The sequence below is a fragment of the Bufo gargarizans genome, chromosome 6 (assembly GCF_014858855.1).
Source record: "Bufo gargarizans isolate SCDJY-AF-19 chromosome 6, ASM1485885v1, whole genome shotgun sequence".
NCBI lineage: Eukaryota > Metazoa > Chordata > Amphibia > Anura > Bufonidae > Bufo > Bufo gargarizans.
In genome coordinates this window covers 223,085,113-223,110,317 of record NC_058085.1, presented here as the reverse complement: position 1 = coordinate 223,110,317, position 25,205 = coordinate 223,085,113, and the positions used below count along the sequence as shown (strand labels likewise).

The 25,205-nt window shown below is 45.0% G+C and overlaps 1 protein-coding gene across 3 annotated transcripts in view; it reads right to left on the bottom strand.

The window, feature by feature from the left end:
• The window catches only part of ZNF511 (zinc finger protein 511), a 291,268-nt gene that overhangs the window by 148,690 nt on the left and 117,373 nt on the right, over window positions 1-25,205 (bottom strand). For 2 of the 3 annotated variants that reach the window (XR_006390510.1, XM_044299124.1), the window contains exons 4-5: window positions 22,943-23,067; window positions 17,450-17,547 (exon numbers count right to left, since the gene is read on the bottom strand). Coding sequence is in view for 2 of the 3 variants with exons in the window: in XM_044299124.1 (XP_044155059.1) it covers window positions 17,490-17,547; window positions 22,943-23,067 (183 nt within the window). In the remaining variant the exon portion in view is untranslated. The remainder of the gene's footprint in view (window positions 1-17,449; window positions 17,548-22,942; window positions 23,068-25,205) is intronic. The other variant, XM_044299125.1, reaches the window with a different exon arrangement.

Sequence of the window (25,205 nt, the reverse complement as noted above, 5' to 3'; positions counted from 1 at the left end):
TTGCCGGTAAATAGTGAGGCAGATTTTTTATAGATATATATGAACTAAGGAGTATAGCCATCTTTTCTGCTTATACACTCTACCAATGTTGACCGAGACATATAATGTTGAAAATATACCTGATGGTATATTTTCAACATTATATGTCTTGGTCAACATTGGTAGAGTGAGGTACTAGGTTATTTATCTATAGGATCAACTTCCCCTATCCAACCCGGAGGGAATCCAGCACCCTCAGGTAAAAAGAGAGGGGGGAGGTCAGGAAAAGCAATCTTCTGGGATATGTATCATGGGAACTCTATCATGGGAACCCCGCTCCATATTTACCTCAGGGATAAAATCCTCAATACGTTTTCCATGGTCTTCTTTCTCTATCAAAGATGACAGAGAGGGGGCTTCGCTGTTTTTCCACATAAAAGGGATAGGCAGCTTTGCCGCTGTCAATAGCATAGTAGGTAGGTTGTGCCGATGCAGTGTGAAGTCTGTCGACGGACACCAGAGAAGGACCAGCTTAGGGGTTACAGACATAGTCAATGGGCAAATTTTATTTATAACCTTCTCTATCTCGGACCAGAATGGTTGGATAACGGGACAGTCCCACCAAATGTGAGAAAGGATCCCAACTCCTTGACTACATCTCCAACATGCCTCCAAGATTTTTGGGTTCAACCTATGAAGGAAGTCTTGTACCACCTCGTAAGGAGTTTATACAAATTCTCTTATTACATCTACTGAAACCATGAGCGTGGGCAAGTATAAAGGCTTTTTCGGGCTTTGACATGCTAATTCCCAGTTCCTTTTCCCATGCATCAAGGAAGTAAAGGTTGGGGGCATCATGGACAGAATAGTTTTGTATGAAAGAGACAGTAATTGTTTTGGCATTTTGTCTATCACAGTTAATTTCTCGAGCCAATTTGGATTACCCCGGGTCAGATCAGGTAGCACCAAGCGTCTCTGCGAATATTCAACAGATGTAAAAAGGGTGCTTCTAGAACTTTTGGAAGATTCAAAAACCTATCCCAGTCTAGGCTCCCGTCCGGCTTAAGAATTTATCTTATCGGTAGTTTGGTCAGCATAGACCACACTCCAGAGGGCTCAAGGACCTCTGGGTGAAGATATGTTTGGAGGCAAGCTAGGGGGGTGTTGGGAAGAGGGAAGTTAATTTCTTTGGTTTTGTAAAAAGAGGGCCACATTTTTAAGAGTCCTTTAATCAGGAGAGAAGTGGGAGGGATGTTGGCGATTTCTGAGTTTATCCCCCAAAGGATTACATTTTCTCCTACTGTCAGGAGATGTTTTTCTAAATCGGTGCAAAAATTAAGGTGGTGAGGCATGATTAGGGCGATGCCTCTGGACACCTGTGTTGCCTTGTAGTATGTAAGCATATCGGGGAGCCCAAATCCTCCAAATATCTTTTCTCTCGTAAGGATGGAATAGGCGATTATAGGCGATTTTCCCTCCCAAAGGAAAGAGGTAAAGAGTTTACGGACATCTGAGAAGTATGAAAGGGGAAGCCATATAGGGTGGGTTTGTAGGAGGTAGAGGAATTTGGGGACTATATATGTCTCCAGAAAGTTCTTCCTTCCAATCCATGAAATAAATGGGATTTTAATGGTTCTAAGCTGAGCCCTAACTGCTTGTAAAAGGGGAATATAGTTCAAAGCCATCAGCTCTTTCGGGTTCGCCGAGATATGTAATCCCAAATATTGGATGCTTTTTGTCTCCCAGGTAAAGGGGGTTGTATGCTTAAGTGTTTGAATAGTGGAAGGATGACAGGACATATTTAGTGCTTCTGACTTGTTATAATTTATTTTGAAATTAGCTATGAAGCCGAAATCCTTGAAGATGTCTACAAGTATTGGGAAGGATATTAATGGATTGGTGGACAGAATAAGCAGATCATCTGCAAATGCTGCTGTCAAGTGGTTATGTGTGTCTACAGTGATCCCCTTGATGTGTGGGTTTTGTCTAATCTTCCACAAGAGTGTCTCCATGACTATGATAAATAGAGCCGGGGATAGGGGGCAACCTTGTCGGGTGCCATTCCGTATCTGGAATGAAGGAGACAAAGTACCGTTGATTTTGACCCTGACAGCAGGGTTGGTATATAGGGAAAAGATGGCAGTAACGAATATCTGCGGTATGCCAAATCTTAGCAATGCAGACTTCATAAAATGCCAGTTTACGCTTTCTCAGAGTCAGTGCTGAATAGCGCTAGGGCCGTATTGGTGTTTTTGGCCCAAGAGATTAGTCGAACTAAGTGGACAGTGTTTTCTTTACCCTGTCTGCCAGAGACAAAACCCACTTGTTCACAGCCAATGATATAGGGAAGTACTTTTTGGAGGCGTTGGGCTAAGATCTTCGCCCACCACTTGACATCAGCATTGAGCAGCGAAATTGGGGGGTAATTTCCGCATTCTAGGGGGTCTTTTTTTTCTTTATGTATAATAGTCATGTGGGCTTCTAGGGCTTGAGATGGGAGTCTGTTACCTTGGAGTAGGGAGTTGCACATGTTATGGAACTGTGGGGTTAGGATGTCACTAAAGGCTTTGTAGTACTGGATGGGGAGGCCATCTGGTCCGGGGCTCTTACTTATTGGTATAGAAGCTAGGACACTCCGTAATTCATCCTCAGAGATAGGTGCAATCAGTTGCGCTACCGCTTCTTGTGGGAGTGTAGGTAGTTGCAGGGAAGAAAGGAAATTATCCGTAGCTGAGGTTACAGAGTTAGGCGATGATGCTTCTGGGGGAAGGGATGTTATAGAGGGCTGCATAGAATTGTTGGAAGGCTTTTGCTATATCCGAGGTAGATTTAGAGATACCACCGTTGGAGTCTCTGATTGCAGAGATGAAGGAGTCAGAATGCTGCTTTTTCACCCATGCAGTCATTAGTTTATTACCTCGATCACCATGGGCATATGCCCTAAATTTGGCACAAAGTAGTGTTTTTGCTGATGTAATATTAAAGGGATTCTGTCACCAAGTTTTGTGCTATAGAGCTGCGGACATGCACGGCTAGATCGCCTCTAGCATGTCCGCAATATATCTGTCCTATAGGGTTGTGTGGTTTTACATTTCTTTAAAAAAGGATTTTATAGATATGCAAGTTAGTCTTGTGTGTGTCCAGGGGGCTGTACTAACCTTCCTGGAGCCCATCCAAGCCCAGCCACGCCCGCCTGTGAAGGAGCCCAGCTCCGCCTATGTCCTCCGAATCTCCTCCTTTCATCAACTATAGATTGCTGTAATCTCGCGATGCACAAGCTCGCGCATGCGCACTGCCGGTATAGTGTTCCTTCCCTGTGCTGGCATCAGCATCGCGCATCGCGAGATTACAGCAGTCTATAGTTGATGAAAGGCGGAGATTTGGAGGACATAGGCGGTGCTGGGCTCTTTCACAGGCGGGCGTGGCTGGGCTCTAGGAAGGTTAGTACAGCCCCTTGGACACATACAAGACTAATTTACATATCTATAAAATCCTTTTTTAAAGAAATTAAAACCACACAGCCCTATAGGACAGATATATTGCGAACATGCTAGCGGCAATCTAGCTGTGCATGTCCGAAGCTCTATAGCACAAAACTTGGTGACAGAATCCCTTTAAGCATATTTTTAAGTTTGGTGCGCAGTTTTGTAAGTTCCAGGGTCGTAGCCTCTACGTGGGATTTTTCATATTTTGTTTCCAGCTTGACGATGCTGGCCAATAGAGAATCTAACGCTGCTAAACGTTGCTTTTTAATTCTGGAGCCGAGGGCTATGAATTCCCCCCGAATTACAGTTTTGTGGGCTTCCCACAGAATGGTGGGGGAAGTTTGGGGTGTGGAATTTAGTTTAAAGTACTCTTGCAAAGAGGCTCTGAGCTGGTTGGTGTGGGAAGGGTCTGCAATCAGCATCTCGCTGAGATGCCAACTCCATTCCCTCCGGGGGAGACCAATCAAGGATATGGTGAGGAAGATTGGTGCATGATCAGATAGAGTGATGTTCCCTATTTTTGCCGATTCCACAGCTTTTAGATGGAGAGATGATAGGAAGAGGTAGTCTAGTCTGTGGTAGGTGGAGCTAGTGTGTGAGAAAAAAGTGTAGTTCAATGTGGAGGGGTTTAGAGTCCTCCAAACATCAGTCACTTGTAGGCCTTTAAAGCACCCTGGAGCCTGCAAAGTAATTTGTAAGTGATTCGGGAGCGTTTGGTGGAGGAGTCCAGTGAGGGCTCCAAGGGGAGGTTGAAATCTCCACCCAGTACAACAATTCCCTCCTTAACAGAAAAGAGCAATTTGAGAGTCTGAACGAGCCACTGCGCCTGGTGTTTATTAGGGGCGTACAAATTTGCAAGCGTGACTTGGGTACCTGCAATTGTACCCTTAACAAAAAGGTATCGACCTTCAGGGTCTGTTATGCCAGATGAATGCATAAAGGGGATTTGCATATGGTTAGCAATACTAACGCCTCTACTAGCAGAGGAGTGGGTACAGTGATACCAGTGGGAGTAGTGTTTGAAGGGGAGATGTGGTACGTTGTCAGTCTAAAAATGCGATTCTTGGATGAACACGACTGCTGCCTTGTCCTTGCGCAGGAGTGAGATAACTTGGGAGCGCTTGCTTGGCTCGTTCAGACCTCTGGCGTTCAATGATGCCACTACTACAGTTGCCATAATGGAATATAAACATAATGATAGTTAGTACATGAGCCCAACATATGAGGGAGGAGGGGAGAAAAAGGAAGAGAAGGGCACATCAAACATAAAAATAAGGTAGGCATGGAACAAGAGTAAGATGCGAGGATAACAGCTACACGTCAGGTAGCTCGGGGAGGGGGACATTCTAACAAGCACCGGTGAGGTGTAACATCCTCCCTAATATCAACCCAGTGGGGTTTCTTTTCAGGTGGGGGGACTTGCAGAGCACCCGAGGGACAAATAAAAGCCATCACGAGGGGGAATCAAAACGAGTTATCAGACTGGCCATAACCCTATTATAAAGTATACTGGTATACCATTATTAAAACAATCAAAAAACAAAGAACTAAAAAGTACAATAAACCATGGTGATGGTGATGGTCCCTCCGGCAGGGACCTGGGATGGGATAAAGATAAACTGCGAGGGTAGCAGGATCCGGTTTTAACGGCAGACCGGTCTTAAACCAGATTGGGGGGGGGGAGGCGTAGTTCGGCCTAGGCCAAGAAGGCACTTACGGTATGTGCAATCACAGTAACTGTCCCGTTCTAAAGGGGAGTCTGACCTTATATGAAAACTAGTCAAAAACTTGTACAAACGGGCCACTAAATAAGCACTGCCACAACTTCAGGTTTTGGCTTTGTGTGTGCCCCTGCGGCTGACTCTCTCCGCTTTACCTGGGGAGACCAGGTGCCATGTTTCACGCTGTGGAGGTGAAGGGTGCGGATCTCCCTGATCCGTGGGCATCCAGGATGGGAGGTCTATGGGGGAGATACCTAGAGGTTCCAGGCTGCGCGCAGGTCAGAGGGGGATCTGATGATGATCTGTTTGCCATTCTTTGAAATGGTTAGGCTGAATGGGTACATCTAGCGGAAAGGGGTGGTAGAGGCTCTTAGTGCTTTTAAGAGGGGCCGCAACAATCTGCGTTTCGCCAACGTAGAAGCCGAAAGGGCTTCGAAATATCCAGAGCTGGGGAGCTTCTCTGCTGCTTTTCAACAGGGCCGCAGTGTTCACAAAGCTAAGAAGGCCACATATGACGTCTTTTGGCGGCTCGTTCAGCTTGAGTTTCGGGCGGAGGGCTCTGTGGATTCTCTTGATAACAATTGAGGCAGCTCTGTCTGGTCCCAGCAGCAAGCTAAAGATTTCTCTTGCGCGCCTGGTAGTGCTTCCGGGGCCAATGATTCAGGTAAGCCCCTCAGCTGAAGGTTCCGCCTGTGGCTGCGGTTTTCTTGGTCTTCTAGCCATAAGAAGGCTTTATTAAGAAGATGTGTAGCTCTTTCCGGCACCATCTTGGCTGCAGATTCCTGCGATAGAGCTGTCTCTCTTTTAAGGAATTTCTCCAAGTCAGGTTGCTTAGTCCGGGCTGGGGTGATATCTCCAGTGTCCCTGGACTTTTCTCTGTTAGTTTTCCCCATATTGAGCCAGAGGGAGAGCAGAGAGCTGTCTTTTAAGGCAAGTTATGTAGAAAGCAGTGCTTAACCAGATAAAGTTCTTACCCGTTTAATGCCATTAGAGACTTTTTTTTTCAAGGGGTAATTATTTGTATTCACCAACCCTAGCTGTTTAATCATTATTAGGAAGCCCATACATGTAGTACTTTTTTTTTCCACACGTCCAAGAACTGCTTGTAGTTTTACCACAAACACCCACAGTTTTGCATTGTGGTTGCTGTGTGGCCAAAAACTAGATTGTGAAGCCACAGCACAAGTGTATGGGCATCTTTAGTTCCACCTTACTTTACATTCTGTAAGTATATAATTGCAAACATGAGGTATAAAAATCTGATCATTGGGGCGTGGCCTGGCACGCTGGTGAACGGACACAGGAAACTCGGCTCCTCTGAGCAAACACTAATCTACTGCCATTTAGTGCCTCAAAAATCCCCATCCTACACAAAAGAACAACAACACAACAGTCAAGACTGGCCTAGCCGCTCTCTACCCTCTCTGGGAGTGATTTCAGCTTATTAAAGCTCATACAAGTTGCAGCATACCATTCGGCTGCAGTCCCGACCTCAAGCACCGTAAACATCCGGCACTTCCACCGGAGCCTGGACGCATTCACCCCGAAGGAATAGCCGCCTTAGACCATAGACCGAGCGATGGGGGACATTTTGAGAACACTGGGTGTAATGACCGGTGTCACGCACAGGGAGGAAAACAGGGAAAGCCCTGCCTAAGGGAGAGGGAAAGGTGGTGACCCCTAACTCACCTTGCGGCTGGCACCTGACTGCCCTGACGTCCCTAGACGGGTTTCTCACCCGTGCGGCGATCACGTGCCTAAACCCTGGCTTTCCCTGAAATGAGCCCTAGATAGTGAACGGGCCGGTGGGATCGCTAGTCCTCACCACTGCACTAAGAGGGAAACACCAGGGAGAGGACAGACAAACACAGACAAACACAAACACCCAGGTGGACGACAACAACTGTCCACAAAGGTCCAACAGGGATCCGGAGGGTAGCGTTCTGAATCAACAGTCAGAGAACGCAGCAACACAGCTCCAGTGGGTCAGGATAGATGTCCAGGCAGGAAGCTCTATCTCTGGCAACCAGAGAAGTGTGAGAGAGGAATATAAGGAGGTTTGGGAGTGCTGGACAAGGAACAGCTGAGGAGAAGGAGCTACGGATCCCTGAGTGAGCCAAAAGGGTTTGCAAAGCAAACCCAGAAAGCTACCATAAGGAAAACAGCCCTATCTTAAATAGAGCGTGCAGCCAACCGCTGCGACTTCCTGACCCCGGGTATAACGGAGTCAGGCGTGGTTCTCGATACCCTCGTGACAGTACCCCCCTCTCTACGAGGGGCCTCCGGACACTCAGGACCAGGTCTCTCAGGATGAGAGGCATGAAAAACCCGAACTAACCTGTCGGCGTTTACCTCAGACGCAGGAACCCACATTCTTTCCTCGGGACCGTAACCTCTCCAATGCACCAGATATTGAAGAGAGCGGCGGACCCGACGAGAATTAACAATTTTGGATATCTGAAATTCTAGATTACCATCCACGACAACAGGAGGAGGTGGCAGCGGTGATGGTTCTAGAGGTGGAACATATTTTTTGAGTAACGACTTATGAAAAACATTATGAATTTTAAAAGTCTGAGGTAACTCCAGGCGAAAAGCCATGGGGTTGATGATGGCTACAATTTTGTAAGGGCCAATAAACCTAGGACCCAGTTTCCAAGAGGGAACCTTCAATTTAATATTCCTAGTAGACAACCACACATAGTCATTCACTCCTAGGTCCGGACCTGGCGACCGTCTCTTATCAGCCATGCATTTGTATTTACCTCCCATATTTTTCAAGTTAGCTTGCACCTTCTGCCATACCGATGAAAGAGATGACGAAAAACGTTCCTCTTCGGGAACCCCAGAAGACCCCCCCCCTCTTTGAAAGTACAGAATTGGGGATGAAAACCATATGCACCAAGAAATGGTGACTTGCCAGTGGATTCCTGACGACGATTATTTATGGCAAACTCAGCTAACGGTAAATATGATGACCACAACTCTTGGTTTTCAGACACAAAACATCTTAGATATGTCTCAAGGTTTTGGTTGGTTCGCTCAGTCTGTCCATTCGACTGAGGATGGAAAGCTGAGGAAAAGGACAAGTGTACCCCCAAACGGGAACAAAAAGCTTTCCAAAATTTAGAAATAAACTGGGTACCCCGATCCGAAACAACATCGGAGGGGACCCCGTGAAGCTTCACGATTTCACTGACGAATACTTGAGCAAGAGTCTTAGCATTAGGTAGTGCGGGTAACGCAATGAAGTGTACCATTTTGCTAAACCTGTCCACTACTACCAAAATCACTGTTTTACCCGCAGACAAAGGTAAGTCAGTGATAAAATCCATTGACAGATGTGTCCACGGTCTATTGGGAATGACGAGTGGTAATAGAGACCCTGCAGGGTGTGTGAAACTTTTGCGCGCGCACAGGTAGAACAAGAAGACACAAAATCCTGACGCAACCTTGGCCACCAAAAACGACGAGACAATAGCTCCAAGGTTGCTTTACTACCCGGGTGCCCAGCAAGTGCCAAATTATGATGTTCCTTTAATAATTCGAAACGTAGGTTCAACGGTACAAACAATTTCTCTGAGGGGCAAGAGACCGGGGCGTCCCCCTGGGCCTCTAACACCTTCCCCTCCAAAACAGAGTGTACCGCAGAGACAACCACTCCTCTTTGTAGAATGGGCACCGGATCACTCACATAACCCCCTCCAGGGAAACAACGAGATAGTGCATCAGCCTTGGTGTTCTTTGCCCCAGGACGATAGGTAATAACAAAGTTAAACCTGGTAAAAAATAGCGACCACCTAGCCTGTCTAGGGGTGAGACGCTTAGCTGATTCGAGGTACAGGAGATTTTTGTGGTCCGTAATCAAAGTGACGGGGTGGACTGCTCCCTCTAAGAAGTGGCACCACTCCTCAAACGCAAGTTTAATAGCTAATAGTTCCCTATTGCCAATATCGTAGTTCTTTTCTGCTGCAGATAGTTTTTTCGAAAAGAAAGCACAAGGACGCCATTTGCCAGGAGACGGACCCTGAGACAGCACCGCCCCCACTCCCACCTCTGACGCATCGACTTCAACAATAAAAGGCTGAGAGACATCAGGTTGGACTAGTACAGGTGCTGAGGACTAGTACAGGTTCCTCTCTTTTAGAGAGGAAAAAGCAACTTTAGCGGCGTCAGACCATTTAGAAAAATCAGTCCCCTTCCTAGTCATGTCAGTAAGCGGTTTTACAATAAGTGAATAATTTTTAATGAATTTCCTATAGAAATTCGCGAAGCCCAAGAACCGTTGTAGTGCTTTGAGGTTCTCAGGAAGATCCCACTCTAAAATTGCCTGGACCTTCCTAGGATCCATACGGAAACCTGAAGCAGATAAAAAATAACCCAGGAATTGTATTTCCTGAACGGCGAAGACACATTTTTAATCTTAGCATATAATTCATTCGTCCGTAGGACCTGTAGTACTTGTCTGACATGCTCCTCATGTGTTCTCAGATCAGACGAATAAATTAAAATATCATCTAGGTATATTACCACAAACCTGCCGATTAGATGACTAAAAATGACATTAACGAAATGTTGAAAGACGGCAGGAGCATTGGTCAGACCGAAAGGCATAACTAGATTTTCATAATGCCCCTCAGGGGTGTTAAACGCTGTCTTCCACTCATCCCCCTCCTTAATACGAATCAGATTGTAGGCCCCCCTAAGATCAAGTTTGGAGAACCACCTAGCACCCGCAATCTGATTAAACAGGTCAGGAATGAGAGGAAGAGGGTATGGGTCTCGGATGGCTATCCGATTTAATTCGCGAAAATCTAAGCAAGGATGCAGGCCCCCATCTTTCTTTTTAACGAAGAAAAACCCTGCAGCCACGGGTGAAGAAGAGGGCCTGATGTGTCCCTTAGCCAAGCTCTCGGAGATATAATCTTTCATGGCTTGTCTCTCTGGACCCGAAAGATTATATAACCTGGTCTTGGGTAATTTTGCGCAGGGAATAAGGTTAACCGGGCAATCATAAGGACGATGAGGTGGTAACTTCTGACAACCCTTTTCAGAAAAAACATCCTCAAAATCCGAAATAAATGTAGGTAGGGTAGTTATGGAGGCGACTAAGCAATTGCTATTTAAGCAATTTTCTCTGCACTGCTCACTCCACTCCAATATCTCCCTGGCCTGCCAATCCACTACTGGATTGTGCGCTACCAACCAGGGAAGACCCAGCACCACCGGAGTGGGAAGCCCCTCCAGAACATAACCTGAAAGCATCTCGTTATGGTGGTCCCCTACCCGAAGGTGTATATTATGAACAATGTGGGTGAGGTTTCTCTGAGACAGGGGAGCAGAATCAATAGCGAATATGGGAATGGGTCTCTGTAACGTACATAGAGACAAACCCAAAGTGCGGGCAAAATGGGCATCTATCAAATTTACCCCTGCTCCACTGTCTAAAAAGAAAGAAATAGTCTCCGTCTTATCACCAAAAACAATAACCGCTGGCAACACAAATTGCGATGTACGTATGGAGGAGACGTATACCCCGGCTGACATCCTCCACACAGCCTGGGGTTAGTAGTTTTTCCGACGGTCTTTTGTTTCTGAGGAAAGAAGGACAGACATTAATGAAATTACCCCTCTCCCCACAAAAAAAACAAACCTCACGCCTACGGCGAGCCTCAGAAGGACGGACCTGACGAGTAGTTCCTCCTAGCTGCATAGGCTCGTCTAAGTCTGTACAGACTAACTGCTGCTTGAGAGGAGTTACCAATTTCTCCTGGTTCTTTCAACCTGTCCCTAAGGCGTCTCTCTATACGGATAGAAAGGGACATAACCGCATCAATGGAAAAGGGGGTCTCATATAATGCAAGCGCATCCTTAACCCTTTCGGATAACCCAGAGCAGAACTGACTCCTGAGAGCCGGGTCGTTCCATTGGGTATCCGTAGCCCACCTACGGAATTCAGAGCAATACTCCTCTACCGGCCGTTCTCCTTGTAAGAGTCTCCGTAATCTTGATTCAGCCAGTGCTACTCGGTCAGGGTCGTCATATATGAGACCCAAGGCCCCGAAAAACTCATCCACTGACCGAAGAGCCTGGGAATCAGTAGGTAAAGAGAACGCCCAGGACTGCGGGTCCCCCTGCAGCAGGGAAATAACAACCCCCACCCGCTGATCTTCATTACCAGAGGAGTGAGGGCGCAGTTTAAAATATAACTTACAGGCCTCACGGAATGCCAAGAACTTGTCCCTTCCCCCAGAAAATCTGTCAGGGAGAGAGACCTTGGGTTCCGCAACAACCTGATTACCAGTAGCAACCGCTGGGCTTGCGGTCAGTTGTAATTGCTGCTGTTGCTGGAGGACCGACGCCTTTAATCCTACCACCTCCAAAGACAGGCCATGAAATTGTTTGGACAGAGCAGCAATTTGATCCATACTGGATTTTAAGTAGGTAAAAAAAAAATATATATAATATTTTTTTTTTTTCCTACACAAAATAAGGGCCAGAGATAATGTAATGACCGGTGTCACACACAGGGAGGAAAACAGGGAAAGCCCTGCCTAAGGGAGAGGGAAAGGTGTTGACCCCTAACTCACCTTGCGGCTGGCACCTGACTGCCCTGACGTCCCTAGACGGGTTTCTCACCCGTGCGGCGATCACGTGCCTAAACCCTGGCTTTCCCTGAAATGAGCCCTAGATAGTGAACGGGCCGGTGGGATCGCTAGTCCTCACCACTGCATTAAGAGGGAAACACCAGGGAGAGGACAGACAAACACAAACACCCAGGTGGACGACAACAACTGTCCACAAAGGTCCAACAGGGATCCGGAGGGTAGCGTTCTGAATCAACAGTCAGAGAACGCAGCAACACAGCTCCAGTGGGTCAGGATAGATGTCCAGGCAGGAAGCTCTATCTCTGGCAACCAGAGAAGTGTGAGAGAGGAATATAAGGAGGTTTGGGAGTGCTGGACAAGGAACAGCTGAGGAGAAGGAGCTACGGATCCCTGAGTGAGCCAAAAGGGTTTGCAAAGCAAACCCAGAAAGCTACCATAAGGAAAACAGCCCTATCTTAAATAGAGCGTGCAGCCAACCGCTGCGACTTCCTGACCCCGGGTATAACGGAGTCAGGCGTGGTTCTCGATACCCTCGTGACACTGGGGCAGGGAAATACCAAGGCACTAGAGTGTTGGAGATATCCTCTGGAGCAGTACCTCCACGATTCCCACACACCAGGAGGAAGGGGGAGGGGGGGGGGGCGACTCCCAGCCTGATCACAAGGCTGAATGCCACACCAATCACCAGGCCCAATAGCCAAATAAAGCCTGGCCACAAATTAAGCTAAAGAGTCCCACCAATTAGGAGCATTGCTCCATTTTTTTAGATCAAACAGCCTCTTCTGCAACCCACTACCCCACTCTCCCCACCTGACCTCTACTGCACATATTGAAGTGTCTGGTCAAAAGCCATTTCTTCTTGAACCCTAAGGGCTTAATATAATGTGATCCTCCCATCACTCCAATGGGGGACATCAAACACACTACTGATCATTATGAAAATTGGCTGAAAAACACCTAGAATAGAACAAGAGATAACTATAGCATCTACCAACTCCAAAATGGATAAATTCCTGACTAAAAAACACAATATGGCGGCATCCAAAACACTGTCGCCTAAAGACACCCCTGCATCAGACTCAGACCAAGCAAGTGAAGAAGGCAGTGACTACTCTGAAAATGACAAACCAATCTCCATCTCTAGCATTTCTCACCCGCCCACTAACCTCCTTCCTGGCCCCTATTGCTAAAAAAATCTCAGAGATCAAGCAAGACCTCCAACATCTGGGCCATAGGATTGATTCGCTTGAACAAACACAGACGTCTGTCATAAACCATTCGGTAGCAGTCGCTTCAAATCTCAAAATACAAGAGGCACACATCAACAAGTTGTATGCCAGTATGGAAGATCTAGAAAACCACAACAGACGGAACAACTTGAGAGTTAGAGGGGTCCTAGAATCCATTGAAGCCACAGACATTGCGACTACCTTAACAGATATATTGTCAGGCCTATTGAGGACTTCGAAAAACAGACCAAAACCCAAACCAACGGCACCCCCCAGGGATATTATCTGTAAACTACTGGACTTTCACATAAAAGAAAAAAATTCTACAGAATGCTAGATCCTTATCTACAATAACAGCCAAAAAGCCATATTCCAAGATTTGGCACCATCCACACTTGCAAAGCAATGATTGCTCAAGCCACTTACAGACATCCTATGTCAGAGACAATACGTGTTTTGCTGGCTATTCCCGTTTGGCATCTCTATCTCGGCCAATGGAAAACGCTATACAGCTTGCACGTCAGAAGAAGTGATTGCAGTGGCAGCGGAGCTGGACATCCCACTGGATCCACCACCAGTACTCAGTGGTGTATCTTGGTTCTGTGCTGCCCTAGGCAAGACTAAACTCGGGCACCCCCCTAACGCGCGGACGCAAAAGGCAGGGGAGGTCGGGAGGAGGAGGAAGTAAGTCTTTCAACTCCTTCACTATGTGGCGCTGGCGATGCCGCTCGCATAGTGAAGAATCGGATCGGACAAGGGGCAAAATAAATATTTAGCATATTGTGTAACTATCACTAAGCAAACAAGGCATTTTGCCGCCCCATTGGCAAGTGCCGCCCTAGGCAAATGCCTTGTTTGCCTTGTGATAGATACACCCCTGCCAGTACTACAAACGGCGCACTCAACCATCGACATACTACCTCTACCTGTGCTGTTGCCATGGGAAACAGTTGAAAAGCCCAAGAATCAAAGAACCAAGAAGTAGTTCCAAAGAGCTTTGACTTCACTCGTCTGACGTCTGGAACCCGCGTGAGCTGCTGAGACACATCTCCTGAGAGACTGCTACTAATATGCTGAGTACTATAATTATTATTCTTTTACAGATTTACACTAGTTAATGTTCCTCAGTTCTACGTGTGCACCTGACAGTACCCCCTTGCTGTATTACAAACACCACAAAATGTTAAATTTTATGTTCTTAGACAAAGTACACATAATACCACTACCAGTTACTCCAAAGGTAGTACACACCCCACCTTTGCATTTGCCTTCCCAACTTCTGCCTCCCCTACCACACAAACCTCCTCGCCCGAGATCATGTCCCATTCTAAGGTTATTGATCATTATACTACCAGATGGCCACTGACATTCAAACTATGACTTTCGTCTCATATAATGTGAGAGGCCTCAACTCACCCGTCAAAAGATCTCAGATCTTAGCAAAGCTTAAATACTAAAAGCAGACATCTTACTATTACAAGAAACGCACTTAACCAAATGAAAATCCCCCACTTTTCACAAATCCTTTTATAATCAGTGGCACCATTCATACTCAACATCTAGGAGGTCTAGGGGAGTTGCCATCTCTCTTAACAAACATGTGCCCTTCTAACATCAAGATACCCTTGCAGACGACCAAAGTCATAATATTTTTATTAAAAGGTAAAATAGCAAACACATTCGTAACAATAGGAAACCTCTATGCCCCGAAGAACAATCAAGACACCTGGATTGCACGCACCATGAAAAAACGCAAACAATTTATAGAGGGAAGCTTCCTTTTAGGAGGAGACTTAAATGCAGCCTTACATGCACACATGGACACGTCCACAGGGTGCTCAATTACTGTCCAAAACAGCACTTACCCGAATCCATAAAACCTTACACTCTGCCCAACTTGTAGATACCTGGAGACATATCCACCCAACGGGCAGAGATTACACCCACTTTTTCCCCGCGCAACAATCGTACAGACGCATAAATTACCTATTCCTTCCTCTCTTATCACTCTTGACCATCAGAGAAGTAACTATAATCCCCAGTGGGCATTCAGATCACTCAATCCTACTACTACGCACATCACTTGGTAACACGCGGACTTGGAGATTAAACGAATCCCTCCTCTCCAACCAACAATATAAAAGCCACATAGAGAGACTACATTAATCAGTCCCTGAGAGACTACATTAATCAGAACACTGATGACACGTTACCCTTTACCACAATTTGGGAAGCCCAAAAAGCCGTCATTCGAGGCAAATTTATTTCCATAGCTTCACATTTCAATAAATCCATACAAGAAACGGTAAAGAAATTATACAGTGAGATCCAACAACTAGCGCTCACACACAAATCATCTAACTCTAGAGATACCCTCCGAACACTAGTGTTCAAAAGGCAACAATTGAGAGATATACTAAACATACAATCAGCAAAATTTTACATGTCATGGAAAAATAGACTTTTCATACATGGCGATAAAGTATCCAAACTAATTATGTATATCGGGGATGGCCAACCCGCGGCTCGTGAGCCGCATGCAGCTCCTTGAGCCTTCATTTGCGGCTCGCAGGGGGGGCGGTGCGGCCAGTGACTACTCTCCTCTCTGCAGCGCGTAAGTGAAGCGCTGGAAGGCTGGAACGAGGTGGAAGATTGGAGAGGACTCAGAGCGCCGAGAGCGGGCATGTGACTCCTCCTGCAGAGAAGGCAAAGCTGCAGTGCTTATCCCCGCCACCAGCTGCCGATGTGCCCGCCCACGGCCCCACACCCCCATCTGTGAGTGTGTTTGTGTGACCTAATGCCCACCTCCAGTCTTCTCAGTGCCAGCTCAGCAGCCAGATTCATCAGACCACAGGCTGGGTCTATGGGGGTGACAAGAAGTGGCGCAGCAAGCAAGGAGGACCTGCTTCCAGCTCCATAGTAAATTTTAATGGGGGGGTCATCTGAGCATAGAGCGGGTCATCTGAGCATGGGGCGGGTCATCTGAGCAATCTTGAAACACATTGTGAAAAACAAAGATTGCCAGAAGTCTCACTAAAGCTGTCTACATTACAGGTAGGAAAGGTGGTTTAAATGCACTTTTAAATGTTTGATAACTCAATTGCAGTAATACTGTCGTGTGAAAGCATATTTGTGTAAACGGATAGCTTGTGTCATCCGCTTTTTTTTTTCTGGCTCTTTGTGTCTGTAAGGTTGGCCACCCCTGATGTATATCATTAAGAAACGCAAAGCACGGACATATATACTTTCAGTAAAACATCATAGACTCAAAAATGAAAAATTACATGTAGCACTAGATCTACCTCTCCATTACCTCTTAAGACCTTACTGTGGCGAAACCAACCTCGCCACTGGGTGCTGGAGAAGCCTGGTTGCCAGCCTCTTGCCCCAGGATTATGGGCCCTCTCATCAGCCCATGCTAAACTTAAACCCCTTGGCAATTTGACTGTGTTGTGGCATCTAAACGTTGTTCGGATATATTGAGCGCTCAGATCCAATCCATCTGGGGATATGTTAAATGTCTATGTTTCATGCAATAGCTGCACAGTTAAATATTCTTATGTCTTGTATTGTCTTTTGCTGCCATGTGGCTAATGACGTTTTGCCTCTACCCTTGGAGATAAATTGGATTACTTCCCAATTGTCTCCAGGACAGAAGACATTGTGTAAAACTGTGTATTCTCCTGCCTGTGATAATTACATTAACCCATTGTGTAAGGTAATTGTATCACAGGCAGAGGGGAGAATTTTGTGTGGGAGTGTCTGAGTGTATTGTACGTGTTTACTGGTTGTTTTACAAAACCCTGTGGGTGGTACTAATGTGTATATAAGAATAAAAAACCCACAGCTCTGGCTGACCACTGCTTGACCCTCAACACAGAGCCTCATCTTGTTCTTGGGGGGGGATTCACTGTATGCTGTTAGAGACTGATTGCTAGGAGTGTAAGCCGCTTGGGTGCGTTTCCTATTCGTCTGCTAGCAGCTATTCTTGAGGTTTCGTTCTGGAGTTTGGAGCATTCCCTTGTATGCTGTTACACTTACTAGTAGCACCAATTGACTACTTAGACACAATAACTTTTAAGAATGCCCTAACTCACGAGGTAGCACACTTATGGAAGGTACATGCAGCACACCTACTACCGGCCCCCTCCCCGTTAGCTACAGTGAGAGACCTGCCAAAGCTATACATTCCACAACAACATCTTCATCCACCAGACCGATTAAATACTATAGACATACCACTAGACAACATAATGGAAAACGAAACAATGAAATCTCTTGCAGACATAAATAACTTAATGGGAGGGAAACCACTAAATTTCCTAGAATACAATAAACTTAAAATGGCACTCCACTCATATATATCACATGGAACAGTAGATAGACAACTGACACAACAGAAACCCTAATGGCACAACATAACTCACCTGTCAAGGTGCTATCAAAACTCTATTAACCTTATTCTCATTAAGTCGGTCCCAATAAAGCGGGCTTACATACGCCTATGCTCCCACGGACCATCCTCCTGTATACGAATACAAGAAAATTCATACAAAATACTGTCCTGCTGGTACATAACCCCAGTTAAAACTAATATTTGGTATCCCTCTATCCCTGACACTTGCTGGAGGTGTAACTCAGAAAGTGGAACATTCTTGCATGTCTGGTGGTCATGCTCTAAATTGGCATTCTGGAAATCTGTTTTAGAGACTACTAAGACCATCTGTTCTCTGAAAACAATATCATCACCCACCTTGATATTCTTAGGTTGGAATGAAGAGCGACAAAAGGTGCAAAGAAAGACAAAAATTACTCTTCCCGATAATTGGATTTTCCTTTAGCCTCCACAACGGCACCGCCGAACAGTGAGATCAGCAAATAAAGGGCCCCCTCCCCTTTACCTCTCCAGTTATTAACCTAGGAAATAATTTTAATAATAAAGTATAAACCTAAACAATAGAGGTAATGTCACCTGATCTACAAAAAACAAGGTTTTTCAAACTGAGAATCAACAATGTGCCACTAAAAGGGCTCATAATATATAACCCAAAAAAGTTATATAAATACATATATCTCATCTTTTATTTTTGGGGTGGGAATCCCTGTAGCGTTGTGGAGGCTAAAGGAAAATCCAATTACCGATAAGAGTAATTTTTGTCTTTTCCCCACGCCTCCACAACGGCACCACCTGGAGTAATAACATAGGAGACATGACTAGGATGGGATCACCGCAGATAAGACTCTGCGGCCAAAGGAGAAGTCCCTATTGGTAAAAAAAAAGTCCAGCTTGTAATGCTTAAAGAATGTACAAGTGTTGGACCATGTGGCTGCCTGACAGATATCTTCCAGTGAGGCTGAGGCCTTCATCCCAGGATGCTGCCAATGCTCTGGTGGAATGAGCTTTCAACAAATGAGGCGGAGTAATTCCCTCAGTCTCGAAGGCTAAACTAATGCAGGCCCTTATCCATCTGGAGATGAAAGTCTTGCTGGCTGCTTTGCCTTGGTGAAGACCCAGATATTGTACAAGCAACTGGTTTGATTTTCTGAGATTCTTGGTTGCCTCCAAGTACTGTAGAACGCATCTTCTAACATCCAGGTTGTGGAACAATTTTTCCTTATCTGATGTTGCCTGGGAACAAAAGGAGGGAAGAGTGATTTCCTGCTGACAGTGGAACTTGCTCACCACCTTAGGAAGGAATTCTGGAGCATGTTTCAATGTAATCCTATCCTCTAAAACAGTAAGATAGGGAGGCAGAATAGAGAAAGCCTGGATTTCTCCTATTCTCCTGGCAGTGGTGATAGCTAATAAAAATACAGTTTTTAGTGTTAATGTTCTCAAGGAGATCTTATCAATGGGTTCAAAAGGTGGATGCATTAATCTGGATAGGACCAGATTTAAGTCCCAAGGAGGGACTGATGATCTAAGCCTAGAGTGAATCCTACTTGCCCCCTTAAGGAATCTCTTGACAACATTCAAGTCTGATAGTTTGTAGTTAAAAAAAGCGCTTAGGGCTGCTACCTGGACTTTTAAAGGTACTTACTGATAGACGTTTATCAAGTCCCGCCTGAAGGAAATCCAGTATCAGGGTCACCTCTGGTTGCTTGGAGGGATCCTATCTGCCATCCCCAAAATGTAAAAAGGACTCCCAGGCTCTCAGGTAGATCTTTGATGTGACGGGTTTTCTACTCTGCAATAGAGTGAAGACTACCGCCTCTGAAAAACCTTTTTCTCTCAGAATGCGCCTTTCAGTTTCCAGGCTGTCAAGCAGAGCAGAGACTCCGGGATGCACCACTGGTCCCTGGAGAAGTAGATCTGGTCGGGGTGGGAGGATCCAGAATTCTTCTCCTGCTAGTTTTTTTTAGTATTGGAAACCATGCTCTCCTGGGCTAGAAGGGGATGATTAGGAGAATTTGGGCTCTCTCTTCCCGGATTTTGGTAATGACAATCGGTATCAGAGGAAAAGGTGGGAACGCATAAAGAGGTTGCTGAGGCCAGGATGTCAACAAGGCGTCCACTCTTAGGGGCCAGTCCAGAGGGGACAGGGAAAAGAAGTCTGTGACCTGCCTGTTTTTCCCTGTGGCAAATAAGTCAATCTTTGGAGTGCCCCACCTGGCACAAATCTGACTGAAGATCTGAGGATTCAGGCTCCATTCTCCTGGCTTTAGGTCAATCCCTGCTCAGGAAGTGCCCCACTTGATTTTCTTTTCCCCTTACGTGGGCTGCTGATAAAAAGAGTAGATTTTTCTCGGCCCAATTTAGGATCTTCTCCGCAACTGAATACAGGGAGCGGCTTCTTGTTCCTGTTTGTTCAGGTAGGCTACTGTGGTGGAATTGTCCGAGAGGATTTTTACATTTTTCAGATGGATAGAGGGAGAAAAAATGTTTATGGCTTTCAAGACTGCAGTTAGTTCCCTCATGTTTGATGATGTTTGCTGTAGCTCTGTTCTCCAAAGACCCTGCGTCACCTTGCCCTCCATGTGGGCTCCCCAGCCCTGCTGACTGGCATCTGTTGTGATGACTACTTGGTCCGTCTGTCTCCATTCCACCCCCCGGGATAGATTTGACTGATCTGTCCACCAGGATAAGGCCCTCTTCAGGTATGATGGATTTCTTATTTTTTTTTGTTTAGGGATGTCTGCTTTTTGTCCCAGTTCTTTAGAAGAAAGGCTTTAAGCGTTCTTGAGTGGTGCTGGGCCCACTTTACAGACGGGATTGTTGACGTCATGAGTCCCAAGATTATCATGATATCCCTGAAGGAGGCAACCTTTTGTAGTTGGAAACTCCTGATGCTGGAGTTTGTTCCGGCAGGAAATGAGTTATGAGTTCAGCAGAACTCCCAATTTTTTTTTTCCGTGAGGGGAGAAGACAAGACTTCTGTTGGTTTATTAACCAACCGAGGTCGGCCAGGGTCATAAATTTTTGCTACTGTCATGATTTTGGTGAACAATCTTGGGGCTGAGGCCAAAAGGTAGAACTTGGAATTGATAGTGGCATAGAGACCCCTGGAACCATACCGCTGTCCTTAGAAACTTCTGGTCTCTTTTCCGGATTGGAAAGTGATAGTAGGCATCCGCCAGGTCTAATGTTATCATGCAACAATTTTTTGGAAGCAGATTGACAACGGATTTTACAGTCTCCATTTTGAATTTTTTGTAAACTTATATTTGTTTAGGGTCTTCAAATTTATTATCGCCCTGAAAGTACCGTTTGGCTTTCTTACCAGAAAGATAGGTGAATAGAATCCCTTTTGCTGTTCCACTTCTGGCACTGGAATGATGGCTCTCTTTTCTAACAGGAGCGATATTTGTGGTTCCATTGCTTCCTGGTTTCTTCCTTTTAGTCTGGAGTTTTCCATGTAACAATGTGGGGGGAGACAGGTGAATACCAGACTGTAGCCTTCTTTTATCACAGCCAGCACCCAAGGGGAGGCCTGAATATTCTCCCATGCTGAGTAAAAGTGATTGAGTATTCCCCCTACTGCTCCTCTGGCGTCATTGGGTAGTGGGGCGAGAAGATTTTTCGGGGTAAAATAGGAATCTCTTCCCTTTTCCTCTGGATGTTTGCCAAGATGATCCTGACTCTTTTCTCTTCTGATCAGGCTTATCATGTCTTTGGGGCCGAAAGTATCGCCTTTGGTGAAAAAACTTTGATTCGGTGGGAAAGCCTTTTTTCCTTTCAGACGCTTTCTCTAAAATATCATCAAGTGCTGAGCCGAATACTCTATCCCCTTCACAAGGCAAGACACATAGTTTGTTTTTGGATGCTGTATCCCCCGACCAGGTTCTCAACCAAACTGCTCTGCGTGAAGCATTGGACAGGGCGGCTGTTCTGGGTGTTAATTTCATTATGTCCGCGGAGCGTCTGCAATGAAGTTTGCGGCTTTTTAAGCATACGGATTGAGGCTAAAATGTCTTCTCTTGGAGTGCCTGACTCAATGTGCTCTTCCGACTGACCTAACCACAAGGCAAGGGTCCTAGCTGTGTAGGTTGCAGAGATTCCGGGTCTCAATACTGCGGTGGAGGATTCCCAAGCTTTTTTAAGCAGACTCTCGCATTTTTTCTCCATTGGATCTTTGAGTAAACCCAGATCCTCAAAGGGTAAAGCAGATTTTTTTAAAATTTTCACCACTGGGGCGTCTACTCTAGGGGTCTTGTCCCATGTGGCCGAATCATACTCCGAAAAAGGATACTTCCTTTTAAAAAAAAAATGTATGCAGACTGTCTTCTGTCAGGTTCTTTCCACTCGTTATGAATTAAAGCTTTTATATTGCTGTGGACTGGAAAAACTATTTTTTTCCTGTCTCCTAAGCCTGCGAACATTTGATCTTGAACCGTAAGCGGTTATTTCGGTTCTTCTAAGTTAATTGTGGCTCGGATAGTTTTGAGCAAGGAATCTGTCTCGTCAATTGAGCAAAGAGGCTTCCTATAAAGGAGGTCGATGTAGAGGGTTTAGAAGGGATGGTAGATAACTTTGCCTCTACAGCAGCCCCGACTTCCTCTTTGATCATGGTTCTCAGACTTTCCACCAGGGTAGGGGATTCTTCAGAGACCACCTTGTCACAACACTTTTGACATAGAAGCTTCTTATAGGAGCTAGCAAGCGCCTTTCTGCAGATGGCACATTTCTTTTTGAGGGACTGTTCCCTTTTTGTGATATCTCTCCCCTAGGAGACACAATCCAGAGAAAATTAGTAAGTCATTTTTTTTGCGAGTTTGCTGATCCACAATCCCGCCTTCTGAAGGGACAGGAAACAACTGGAGAGGTAAAGGGGAGGGGGGGCTTTTTTTGCTGATCTCACTGTTGTTTCCGGTCCCTGAGAGGGCGGGCCAACCTCAAGTGGGTGCCGTTGTGGAGGCGTGGGGAAAAATCCCTTCTTTTATTCCTGTTAGCTGCTAAACTTCTCACCCCCTCTTTGTGGAGAATGTCGACCTGTCCCACATTACCTCAGTGTTTACATAAAGTAAACCAAATATATGGTATTGAAGAGCTTTTCGCATTAACTCAACATACCCATAGTAGATTTGTTACACTTTGGACCCAGTGGGTTACCTATCGCAATTCAACCTCTTTCCTTAACCACATATCAGAAGAAAACTTACCCACATACGGATGCCTATAGAGGCATATGAGACAAAATCACCAATCATGATGCCATTATCACTTTCGGCACCTCTGTGAGAATTAGAAAGTGATCTCTGGTTTACATACCACCCCCCATTCTACCATCAACCTCCCCCCCCTTCCATACATATCATATAGTTACTATACAGGTTATTTTGTTTACTAATACAAGACAAATACAAACACTTCAAACCAAGGAATATCAGAGTCCTTTGAGACTTAACATCATATCCGGGACTGCAATAATGTACTCAAGGACTGCTGATATTCATGGTTTTGTCTGATCACTCTGCGTTACCTTTTATTTCTCTCAGGCTTGTCAAATTGGAAATCAGATGGATAGAGGTGGGATTTGATTAAATGATTTCTCCGTTCACCAATTGTTTTGAATTTCTCCATACATCCCTCCACCAAACACTGGAACTAGATTAAACAATGGAGAATGTATTAAACTATTATTTTACAATGTGCATTATTTATACAGCTGAGAACAGTTGTCCTGTGTGCTGGCATGATTGAAGCGACAGGTCAAGCAAGTGCACTAGAGCTCTAATGATTGTCTAAGGGTACTTTCACACTTGCGTTTTTCTTTTCCGGCCTTGAGTGCCGTCCTACGGGCTCTATACCGGAAAAGAACTGATCAATTGAATCCCCATGCATTCTGAATGGAGAGCATTCCATTCAGGATGTCTTCAGTTCAGTCTTTTTGACTGATCAGGCAAAAGATAGAACCGCAGCATGCTACGGTTTTATCTCCGGCCAAAAACGGAAGACTTGCCTGAATGCAGGATCAGTCATTTTTTTTGCATAGGACTGTATTAGGGCTGGATCTGGCATTAAAAATATCAGAATGCCGGATCCGTCCTTCCGGCCTGCGCATGCGCAGACCGATAAAAAGGGTTAAAAAAATAAATGCAGGATCCGTTTTTCCGGATGACACCGGAAAGACGATCTGGCATTTCAATGCATTTTTCTGATTGATCAGGGTCCTGATCAGTCTTACAAATGCCATCAGTTGGCATACGTTTTGCCGGATCACTCTGCCGCAAGTGTGAAATTAGCCTAATGGACTGCAAGAGATACAGTACAGCATTCAGCTATCTCTGGCTGTTTCACAGAAAACAATTTTGGAGGGCAAATTTCACTCGGATAATTTTAAGTTGACCCTCTGATGCACCCCTAGAGTAGAAACTCCAAAAAAGTAACCCCATTTTGGAAATTATAGGATAAGGTATCACTTTTATTGGTACTATTTTGTGGTATATATGACTTTTGATAGCTCTATATTACACCATTACGCTTCTTGGTTCTTCTGGCACAGTTTTTATATTTTTTTCACCCGACAGGTTAGATCATGTGCTATTTTTATAGAGCAGGTTGTTATGGAGGCGACGATATCAAATATGTCTACTTTTATTTTTCTTTCGTTTCAGTTTTACATAATAAAGCATTTTTTTAAATAAACCATGTTTTTGTGACTCCTTTTTCTGAAAGCAATATTTAAAATTTTCAGGATTATCTTAAGTAGGGGCTCAGTTTTTGCGGCATTAGGTGACTGTTTGAATGGTAGTATTTTGAGGTACATACTACATTTGGATCGTTTGGAATTACGCTTTTTGTGATGTATGGTGACAAGGAATTCTTTGGCAAAGTTTTTTTTTATGGTGTTCGCCAGACAGGTTAGCTCATGTGATATTTTTATAGAGCAGGTTGTTATGGACGCGGCGATACCTAATATGTCTGTTTATTAAAATACATTTTGGTATTAAACAATAAAAGCATTTTTGAAATAACTTTTTTTTTATTTCTACATTTTCTGAGTGTCATATCTTTTTTATTTTTTGGCTGGTTGTCTTATATAGGGTCTCATTTTGTGTGGGATGAGATGACTGATGTTTTTGGGTACACATGACATTTCGGTTGGTATTACACTTTTTGTGATGTAAGGTGATAAAAAAACTTTTTTGGGCTCTTTTTTTTTTACGGTGTTCACCAGATGGGTTAAGCTCGTCTGATATTTTTATAGAGCAGGTTGTTACGGATGTAATTTTAATATATTTTGGTTAAATATATCTTGGTCCCCTTTCACACAAGCGAGTTCCACGCATTGAACTCGCAGCGTGTGTAAGTGAGAGCTCACTGACAGTGTCACATAGCATTATATTGATTTATTATGCTATGTAACCCGTACAGATCTGGAATGTATTGCATAACACTGACATATCAGTGTTACTGTATACACAATACATTCCAGAACTGCAAGACTGAGATCACACCTCAGTTATTTCCATTTATTGCAATTTGTGGTCAGCAGGATGGGCCTGGCCAGTTTGTGTGCATGAGCCCTTATTGTGAGCCAAAACCAGGTGCGAGTTCAAAAACACAGAACAAGTGTAGATCTTTCTGTTATACCTTAAGTGTGTGTAGGCGCCACTCCTGGTTTTTGGCACAGAATGACTGAAGTATGAACTCAGCCTTAGCAGGCTGAGGTATAAAAAAAAAAAAGTTTAAAAAGTCACATAGATCTATTTAGAGCTAATTAGGTTGTGGGGGTCACATAA